Raw genomic sequence first — 10993 nt, 5'->3', positions numbered from 1 at the left:
ACAATATTCAGTAAGATATTGAATCACGAATACTCTCTTAAGTAACTACAGCGGGCCTAAATGTGCAGTAAACTGTATCTTGTAGAGAACTATTAATAAACAGTGATATTTTTTTTTGCGCAATCACTTTGCAGTATTTGCCAACAGCTAAACCAATTCAACTTGTGAGTTAGAATAGACTACGATGCTGCTGCTGTGCCTTCTGAGATTGCTCAAACTTGTTCGTTCTTCATCTCTGCTTGTTAATTACTAGGTCAGATAATCTGTTTTCTTGAAACTATATTGCAGCCTAATTCTATAATCAGAACGGGAAATTCTCCCTCACTGGATGTATGAAGTTCCTGTCAGACATATTTGTTATTTTGCCCGGTTCACAGCATTCTTGCGCACATGCAGAATGTGTTCCTTGCTGCATATACGAAATTCTCGGCTGGCCATGAACATGTGGCTTAATACTGAGGAACATATAATTTGACTGTTTAGTAAACGCAACTTAATTTATATCCCAAGGGCCAAGTCATTTGCATGTTCACCAGTGGAAATATGGACTTGTGCTAGTTTTTACGCTATATTAATTGTCTGTAGCGGTGATTATAGGGTGTAAAATGTTCGTGCGTCGAGATGGGCCGAAACTCTTGTGGGGGGATCGGCCGGCGACAGCAGCATCACCGAGCTGTATCCGTAGGCGAGAAGAAAGATATAAAGCGTCCGAAGCACATGATTTGACCATGATTATCTCCACATGTGATGTGATATCATGCAGTGGCTCAGGATCGATCGAGGTTGACAGTTTACCGTATGCTTGCTAATGCTAGTAGCTGTTGCTGAGTTATGTAGTATAAAATAATGAAAGCTCGAGCTGGCATTCCCTCCCGCCCCGCACCTACCATCAATCATACTGCTTGCTTTGGTCTACTCGACTGCCCCCTTTGTTAATTGAATGCTCCCACATGCGCCAATATATATATATATATATATATATATGTATGTATATTATACTGGTTACTATTCGTAGGGCTCCCAGCTCAGACATCGCTTGCGGGTGAATACTGGTCCGGCTATAGGCCCGGACAATTAATTGGCCCGATTCGAGATATTATTATTATTATTATTATTATGATGTACCGGCATGTATTTTTATGCCTACGGTTATCCAGTATCCACTGCTGTGCAAGTATCTCCAACCTTACTTACTTATTAACTGCTTCACGAGTCACGACGCAATATTAAAAAGGGTAGGAGACCCCGAACCCACAAACTATATATAGTGTTTTAATCAGGTAATAACTCGTACGTAGTAACACGGCTGTTAATCCGTTTTATGTTGCCGCGGAGTGACCGACCACTGGTTGCGATTATTATACGTTAAAGATGTGCGTGCGCCATGTGTTTTGTGTTTGTGCATATGTCATGTATGTGTGTGTGTGTTTCTGGATCGACGAGAGAGAGAGAGAGAGAGAGTATATAGTGCTGGTACACATACGATCGATGAATGCACCGCGCAGGGCCTTCCTTGGATGGGCGTGTTAGCTCAGCTGGGGGCTGGTGGCTGGTGACCCATCTCAGTCGAAATTAAAAACGTGATGACCCTTCGACGGCTCACCCAACCAGCTAAGCTGTTACGGGTTGGGGCTCACCTTCTCTGGACGCATGCAGGCACTTGTACGTACATGTGGCGTCGGCGAGAGAGTTCAGACTTCAGAGAGTAGGGTGTTAATAAGCGAGGAAATTTGTTTGCTTCCGAAATTGTTTATGTAATCTTAGCTGTATATCAGTATATGTCACACAAGCTGTGTGTATATGTTTTTTGGGAGGGGCACTATGTGTATATGTTTTAGAAGATATTTTTTAAGATTGAATATAACGGTTAATTAATTTCATAAGAAGCACAATATATAGTTGTAGACTGCCAACAGACGTGAAAAGGATGAATTTTAATGAAACTTTTAAGATTTAAGAAACTTATACTTGATGGCGTGAAAACGTAATTTGATTGCGCTGCACGATGTGAGTTCCCCGCGCGCGCGCGCGCGCTCTACGTATCTCTCTCTCTCTCTCTCTCTGTATAGTTTTTTCCTTTAACTCTTCTTTGCCTCTTGTTGCCTCCAGGTTCAGTAAATATGCCAGCATGATTTGTTTAAGGGACGTGTCCCGCGCTGGTCCCGGTTTTCCACTGCGGAGCCTGAGGAGGGGACGTGAGAAATGAATGCCCTTAAAACTCCCAAATTAAACCGCCCTCCCTCTCTCTCTCTCTCTCTCTCTCTCTCTCCTTTTACTCGTCCTCTCGGCCGGGGTTGCGAAACGGAATCTAACGGGATTAATGACCGACTCCCTTTTGTATATACTAGTGAAATACCCACGCAATACTGCAGATAGAAAATTATTTTTATAAAAAATTTTATTTTTTTAATATTTTTATATAGTTTTATAAATCTAATTATTAATTAAATAAAAATTATATAAAAATAATTTAATAGTTAAATCTATTTAAATAAAAGTCATTAAAATTGGTATATGCGCAAAGTAAATTTATACAATAATTTATTATATAAAAATTTATATGAAAAGAATTTGAGATAAATCTATCAAAATAATTTTAAAAAACTCAATAAATAGAAGGAAAATAAAATTGTAGAAGATATTGTTTAATAAAATTAATTATATATACACACATACACTATATTTTTAAAATTTTACTCCTGAAACTTAAATTCCGTATTTTTTTTATACAATGAAATTTTATGTGATTTAAATTTCATCTATCAAATTAGATTTTATTATGCGATTTATTATGTGTATTATTAATAAAATTAATTAATTATATTGTATAAAACTAATTATTAATAAATTTAATTAATTAATTAATTTCATAGAGTTTAGAGATTTAAAATTTTAAACTTTGAAGCTTAAAATTTAGAAATAAATAATATAAGTAAAAAATAAAATTTAAAATTTAAATATAAAATATAAAATTAGAAAATTAAAACTTTAAAATTTTGAAGTTTAAAAAGCTTAAAATTTAGAAATAAATATTATAAGTAAAAATTGAAATTTAAAATTTAAATAAAAAATATAAAATTAGAAATTTAAAACTTTAAAATTTGGAAGTATCAAAATTTTATATTTTGATATAAAAAATTTAAAACTTTATATATATATATATATATATATATATATATATAGAGGGAGAGAGAGTAAAGGAGGGTTTAGGGGGGGGGGACACGTGTCACCTTTTGGTCCCCAAACCCTCCTTTAATGTAGTAGAAAGAATTTTTGGGCTGCTAGATCTTTGACTCTTACTTTTCTATCTTTCTTTCATTTTCGTTTTCTTTTCTTTTCTTTTTTTTTTTTGGTAAACTTCAATTTGCAGTAAAGATAAGCTAAATTATAAAATAGTTAAAGTACATTTTTTTGTTTTGTGAATAAAAATAAGCTAAACTGGAGGAATACAAATTAGTTTACTTCCCCGTAAGTTTGTTGAATTAATTAATTCCTAGATCACGTGCATGTAGCTAACGCCGGCCACCGACCAGTCGTTGGGACCCCCGTCGTCGCCCACGCAATACGCCCACTATTACCCGCGACAGCCTTAATTAGCGCAAGCACTAGAGGGTAGAGGGTAGAGGACGGTAGAGAGCAAGGATGGAAGGAGGGACTTAGCCATTAGTCATTAGTCATTAGAAGAGCCATCACCGTTCACCGCCCACTGACTGGGCTTCACTTGCTCTGTTCCTCAATCCTCAACAACAAGACTGACTGCACGTAAGAACCGCATGATGCGGCAAATGGTTGTAATTAGACTGAAGGAGGAGGGGGAGGACTGGCAGGGAGGAGGAAGGAGTCGTCTTCTTCTTCTTCTTCTTCTTCTTCTTCCTCTTCTATTAATCAAGGATGCAAGAGAAAGAGGTGGCAAATGATTAAAGCAGGCGGCATCGGGAAATGAAATGCTCGAGAGAGAGAGAGAGAAAAAAGAGAGGAGCTAGCTGGGCTGGGCAGCGCCAGCCCCACCCCAACCCCTTCTCGCCGGCTGGAAGTGATGATTTGGCTCTTTGCTCGTCGGCTGTAGCGCCAACACAAAGCCAAAAGGAATCCACCGTACCCACCTACAGGCTACAGCTCATCCCAGAAAAGGACGTGTCACCCGCAACAACACACACCCCACCCCACCCCCCTCGCACTTCTCTTTCCTTTATTATATGTACACACATGTACATGTACAAAATATAAAAACACCTCACCCGCACCCTCACTCGCACAACCACCAGTGCTACCGACACTCCCGAGCGGGCGATGGAGTCACATGCGGAACAGCTCATAAGGACGCACACACCCTCTTTCTCTGCCTGTCTGTCTCATTAGCTCTCGAAAGAAACACCGCACATCTAGCGTTGATACGAAAGCTTTCCCACCCCGCCAAAGAATCAACCCCACAGGCCACAGGCGGGCATATACATACCGAAAGCAACAGGAATATAAATAAATAAATAAATAATTTCAAAAAAAGAAATAGATAGCTACTGCGAAAGCTAAAACACAGCATCTTGCTTTCAGAGTTTTAACTCAGACAACCATAGAATCCAGAAACACATCATTACAAGCTTGGTCTCTTTATTTTTATTTTTATTTTTATTTTTCTCTCTCTCTCTCTCTCTCTCTCAGAGGAAAGAAACAAAAACAACAACAATATTATTGCAGACACACCATACAGCAGCATCTCAAGGGAAATCCCATCTTGGCTCCCACCCGTGCTCCCTTTTTGATGCAATACATCACTAAACTCCCTCCTTCGNGCAGACACACCATACAGCAGCATCTCAAGGGAAATCCCATCTTGGCTCCCACCCGTGCTCCCTTTTTGATGCAATACATCACTAAACTCCCTCTTTCTATTTCTTTCTTTATATATATATATATATATATATATATATATATATATATATATATCATTATTATATATATAAAGCTGCTAAGAGAGGAATAAACATTACCCAGACAGTGGACACGTACAAATAATTTAATAACAGTAACACTTGCACCTTCCTCATGTCCACATAGACATGCAAGCTTGGCCTTATTGTGAAGAATCAAAAGTATAGATGCAATAGTACATGACCGACGTCGGACTTGTTTCTCTCCAGTTTTCCTCCAACTAATAAAGAATTCTAAAGGAGCACTGCTGCAACAGCCTAGCTTCCACGAACAAACTACACAAACTCATCCCCCAACCCCCAATCCGATGATCAGAGATGAGAGATGGAGCCACAATATAGTGAAAAACAAAAAAGAATGCACCACAACCGGTGTTTTCTATCTACAACTGAGTGCAGAACCGAGTCACTTACATGGGAAAATCTTCAAACGTTATCTACCTTCGCACGGAATGTTCACGACTCCTGTATATCCGAACGCCATTGTGCGTGCTTTAGTTGCAGTCCAATCCACACTCCTCGAGAAGAGGGCCATCATTCTTGGGAAGGAAGGGATCAATCCGGACCCACAACAGGGAGAAGATGGAGGCAAGCAGAATGGACCAGACAACGACAATCGTGGGTGTTCTGTTCTGCCGACCAACAAGACCTTTGAGGAACGGATAGAGATGGACGATCACCCAGAATGAGAAGAAGAGCTTCCCAAATAAAGGCCCCCATGACTCGTAACCATTGTTGATCGCGTTAGAGACTCCAGCTACCACACCAATGAAGTTTAGGATGAGCAATGTGGTGGGAGGGATAAGCAAAGTCGTCCATTTGAAAGTGTACAGCTCTGAGAACGCTTCATCATCTCCAGCCTTTGTTGTCACAGTGAAGTTGGTGTCAATACCAGCAAGAACCTTCAAAAGCCCTTGGAACACAGCAAAGAGATGTGACGAAACACCCCCAATAACCCAAAACTGCTCATTTCTCCACCAATCGTCGATGCCGATGCCGCTCCACCTCATCTCCAGTATGCTCGTAGCAAAAATGCAGATGAAGAGTGACAAGAACCACAGACTGGCAACATTGTTAAGCTGCAATATAACACCAACAGAAAGAGTAAGGTGCAAGAATACTAACTTACCAAACAACGCCCATAGAGACCCCGCCCTCAAACCCATACCTCTGGAGTGATAAATTTCCCAGTGAGTAAGCAAACAGCAGGCAATGTGCAGTAAGCCAGAAGTGGGATTGACGTCCAAGGATAAACGGTGGCATTTATGTAGGACAAACGTTCCAGCCATTTTAACCCACTACCATATCCATACCAGAGAGGGCAGTGCCTGCTTAAGAAAATTTCCACAGATCCGAGTGCCCACCGGAGGACCTGGTGGAGACGATCGGAAAGATTAAGAGGAGCAGACCCCTTGAACGCTGGCCTTGCTGGGATGCAGTAGATTGACCGCCACCCATGGCAATGCATCTTGAAACCTGTCAATATATCTTCTGTAACTGACCCGTAGATCCACCCAACCTGCAGAGACAGAAGATTTTTAAGTCAATATATTCTCAGGACAAGAAACAACTTACATAAGCGTCATGGGCACAAGAGGAATACCTCCTTGCCCCAGTCTGTCTTGTCTTCATAGCCGCAACTGATGACATGGATAGCCTCCTTTAACAGTGATGCTGGGCTAGCACTTTTCAGAGTTCCGCCATTCTCAAGAAGTGTTGATGCAACAAAAACAGGAGACTGCCCAAACTTCTTCTCTAGCTTTTGCTCAGAAATTACAGCAGATTTCTCCTTCTCAATTCCTGTAGTTTTGTAGTGTGAATTAATACGCCAATAGCTTATGTAGGAAAGACATGAACAATTGCAAGTTTTGAATTAGGGAAACAAAGGACAGGGAGTGTGGCACTGAATGGACTAAGAATTAATTAATCAGCAATTAAGATCCAAGCCATATATTAAGAACAATGTTAAGGAGGATTGCAGCTAAGATGGTTGGAATTCTATTAGAAGGCACATTAAAGAACAAGGAATGCCAGAAAGTCATTCAGTGCATCCAAGTAAGCATATCTCTTCCAGCTCGTCAACAGCATATCCGACTTATCTACTAAATAATAGCTAAAAAGGTAAGAGTAGAAGCAATCACGAGAAACTCGAACAACAGCGTGAATAGCTTGTTGGAGAGAGATAAGCAGGCTACCTTCAACACCCTCTTCAATTCCCTCAAGAGCAAACACAGGTGCTACATTATCTCCTCTCCTGAAGAATTTCTTTTTCTTTTCCTGTTTAGATTTTGTGGTCTTCTTCTTCTTCTTCCCACCACAACACCAGGAACAGCAGCACCACTTTGGCCAGCAGTTGCAAGTCCTAGATGGTGGTTTCTTCGTTTTTGGAGCGTCATAACCATAAAGTGCCTGTCTTCTGAACACACATCCAGTACCGACATAGATTGGCCCTTGAATCCCATCCAAACCTTTCATGTTGATCTGCGTACAGAGGATGCCATTAAAGATATTATGTGGATTTAATCAATATAACCAAGCTCCAAAAGAAAAAAAGCAGCAGTCTCAAATATCTGAATGCTGGTGCTTACATCGAAAAACACTATGTTCCTGTTAGCATATCGATCGTGGCGATCAATACCGTCGAACCTCTGAGGGAATTGCACATAACATACTTTCTTCCCCACCAGTGGGTCCATCATGAAGCACATTGCTTCTCTTAAAGCTTTGCTATTGTTGAAGTAATGGTCACAATCCAAGTTTAACAGATATGGTGCATTAGTGAGTACAGCAGAGACCCGGACCTGTCAAGATCACCAACTCTATAAGGAGGGAGACATTACACAAACCGGACAAAGAAAAGCAATCATCCATGCACAGGATTTTACCAAAGCATTCATGGCACCGGCCTTCTTGTGATGATTGAAGCCTGGCCTTTTCTCTCTCGAGACATAAACTAAGCGCGGTAGTTCATTTCCATCCTCATCATGCCCGCCACTTTGACCCAAAAAGACCTAATAGTTCAGAAACCACTCAAATATTTCAGTGAAAACGAAACAAGGAGGAGCAATTTCAATTCTTATAGTGGAAGGCAATGCTAAAATTTGTTGAAAAAAATACCTGAATCATTCCAGGATGGTCGCGGACATTATTTCCAGGCCATGGAGTTCCATCCTGCATCGTCCATCCTTCTTCAGGAACCTTCTGAGCCTTTGCGACCAAAGCATTGATTCTGACCTTAAACTCCTCGTATTCTCTCTGCAACCGGAACCGGATTAGTGGCGAAACAAATGAACAGCAAAATCAACAAGTCAATGCATGTTTACAGACCTTCATTGCTCTCCTTTCCTTGATAAAGGATGCTTGGACTTTGTCCTTGAGGTAATCTATCTTTTGCTGGAAGTACCACTCGGGTGCTCGGGGCTCAATGTTGAATTTCTTGCAGAAGGGGACCCATTTCTTTGCAAATTCAGATGTTTCTGACAAAGCTTCAAAAGTTAGCATTGCAGCACCATCATCAGAAACATAGCAGGACACCTTCTCAACTGGATAATCGACAGCGAGAATGGAGAGAACAGTGTTTGCTGTGACCAAAGGAGGTTCCTTCAATGGATCCACTGTACTAACATATATGTCAACCGGAGCCAGTTGAGAAGGCTGGCCCTCTTTCTCATACCTGCACGGACGGTCAAAGAGTTGGTGCATCGCTCGATCACTCCACAAACAGTGACAACGGAATAGTTGAAAATTGCAACTGAAACTTACCTTAATGATAATCGGTCAAGATAAGTTTCCCTTTCAATTGGAAGCCACTTTGGGAACTGATCTAGAATCCATGAAATGGCAAACCAGATTTCACAGATGACAGAAATGAGCCATAACGCGAATGCATCAGACACAGGATGTGTTATTCGGTAATGAAAGAAGAATCCAAGAACAACCAGCCGGATTATGATAATCATCCGATAAGGGTTGATCTGACTGGAAGGAAGTGGCAACTTTCTCGACAGTGGCTGTCTAGCTTCATCCATTCTGCATGACAAAATTCACAGGCAAACGATGCATTATGAGCACAAACTGTGTAATGTTTATTTACAGAGAACTAGTAACACTTTAGATCATCATAGGCACTAAATATGCATTAGACAGGGACAAGACATCCATAAATTCCCTGTTATAGTTTCATAATCATAGCAGAACAGACAAACTAGAAGGAATCTCCAAAGGGTAACAATCACTTTAATCCTAATTGAGCATCTCCCAAGCATTCTTGAAACCCTAACGAGCATCATAGAAACAAATCGTTCCAACTTCATAAGTATAACTAGAACTATTCCATCGCTCAATCAGGTGAAATTATGCATTTATAAGTTTTCACAAAATTCACCAAATTTCTGGCTACAAGGAGTCAGCACATTGTCACATTATAAATCTATTAGCGGATTTTTTAACGGGCTGCAGCTTCAGTCTTTTAGAAGAGAATGGCAGCTCCAATGAGTTATCAAGAGCAACAAATCAGGAGCTTACAGTGGAAGATCTGGGCCATCGCCATCATTATCCCAATCTTTACCACCATTGTCATTCCGCATCTGGTGCAATTTCTCCTGCTTCTGCTTCCAGCTCTCCATCCTCTCCTTCCAGGCCACACTTCCATAGCCGTAAGCAGCCAAGTCCTTTGAAGGATCCATAGATCTGGGTTGAACTGCAACGACAGAATACGTTATTTGAAAATGCTAGCGACAAGAATGCAATATTGCTAGCAGATCTAACAACAAAAAGGTCGATATGCGAGAGCAAATTCCGAGTACCTGGAAGATTGGGATCTGCGAAGGGAAGTGGGTGGATCCTCTTTCCCCCACCACCCATGAAAGAAGGGACGAGAGCATGCTGCTCCGGCGGAATATCGTCAATCTACAAGGTGAAAGAGCGGGGGGGGGGGGTGAAAAAAGAGTTGAGATCGCACATTTGGTAGAAGCAAAGAGGCAGAGAGGAAGGAGTGAGAGTCGGGTACNGGGGGGGGGGGGGGGGGGGCGGGGGTGAAAAAAGAGTTGAGATCGCACATTTGGTAGAAGCAAAGAGGCAGAGAGGAAGGAGTGAGAGTCGGGTACCATCTGGCCATTGGTGAGGAGAGGGACTTGAGGCATGGTGTGAACCATATGAGGCATGTCAACATCACCTCCGCGGCCGTAGCTCATGTGGCCCTGCAGCATGGACTCAAGCTGATTGTCCTGCTTATCCTTGCCCATGAAGTTGAACTCGTTCTCCAGATCATCGATGCCGTCCTCTTCCTCGTCTCCGGGGACTCGAGCGCACCCTGCAAATGGTTCGGGCAAAGATCCCGCTCAGCTGACGACCAACAATCTTCAAGATCAGGAAGGCACGCGCGGCGGCCGCGACGACTTACCCTTGAGGCGCTTGAAGCGGGTCTTGCACTGGGGGCAGACCTGGTTCCCCTCCCGCCGCTCGTACTCGTAGCATGTGCGGCAGATTGGGAAGGCGCATTCGTTGCAGGCCACGAACAGCTCCCCGTCCACAGTGAGACCCACGTCATCCCCGCAAATCTGGCAGATTTGGCCGCTCAGCTGCTGCAGAGGCCGCGGCTGCAAGAGAGAAACAACGCAAATGCAACAGAGGTTTTTTTTTTTTTTTGTTTTGTTTTTTTCCCTTTCTTGGATTGTTTTTTTTTTAAAAAAATTAAATAGAAGGACCGACGAATGCGGAAGAAGCCCTAATTGAAAGTAAAGCATTAAAGAAAAAAAGAAAAGGCTAGCACGGAGGGAGGAAGAAGAGCAACGTACGCCGGATTCGCCCTCGCGGCGGATGACGACGAGCTCGTTCCTGTTGTGAGAACCCGCGACCAGACCCGCACTCGCCTCCATTACTGCTGGGGTGCAGCAGCAGCTACCGGAAAGAGAAGACCCCCAAATTCCCCTCCTACCCCAGATCTAGCGATTCCTTCAGAAATCCAACGCAAAAGGAGCCGAATCTGCGCGCGGTACGGGGGAGAGGAGGGAGACTAACAAGACTCAGCGGGGCAGCCGCAAAGTGTGTGTGTGTGTGTGTGTGTG

The 10993-nt window shown here is 42.2% G+C and overlaps 1 protein-coding gene across 1 annotated transcript; it reads right to left on the bottom strand.

The window, feature by feature from the left end:
* LOC109711493 (probable cellulose synthase A catalytic subunit 3 [UDP-forming]) lies at positions 4992 to 10987 on the bottom strand. Its single transcript, XM_020234566.1, has 14 exons — positions 10724 to 10987; positions 10330 to 10525; positions 10034 to 10239; positions 9734 to 9836; positions 9453 to 9627; positions 8691 to 8957; positions 8256 to 8601; positions 8046 to 8183; positions 7814 to 7939; positions 7517 to 7729; positions 7124 to 7409; positions 6532 to 6728; positions 6097 to 6447; positions 4992 to 6007 (listed from the first exon to the last, which is right to left on the bottom strand). The coding sequence occupies exons 1-14, from the start codon at positions 10802 to 10804 to the stop codon at positions 5423 to 5425; spliced, it is 3270 nt and encodes a 1089-aa protein (XP_020090155.1). The 5' UTR covers positions 10805 to 10987; the 3' UTR covers positions 4992 to 5422.

This window comes from Ananas comosus, linkage group 6 (genome assembly GCF_001540865.1).
Source record: "Ananas comosus cultivar F153 linkage group 6, ASM154086v1, whole genome shotgun sequence".
Lineage (NCBI taxonomy): Eukaryota > Viridiplantae > Streptophyta > Magnoliopsida > Poales > Bromeliaceae > Ananas > Ananas comosus.
This window is presented reverse-complemented; position numbering and strand designations above follow the sequence as displayed.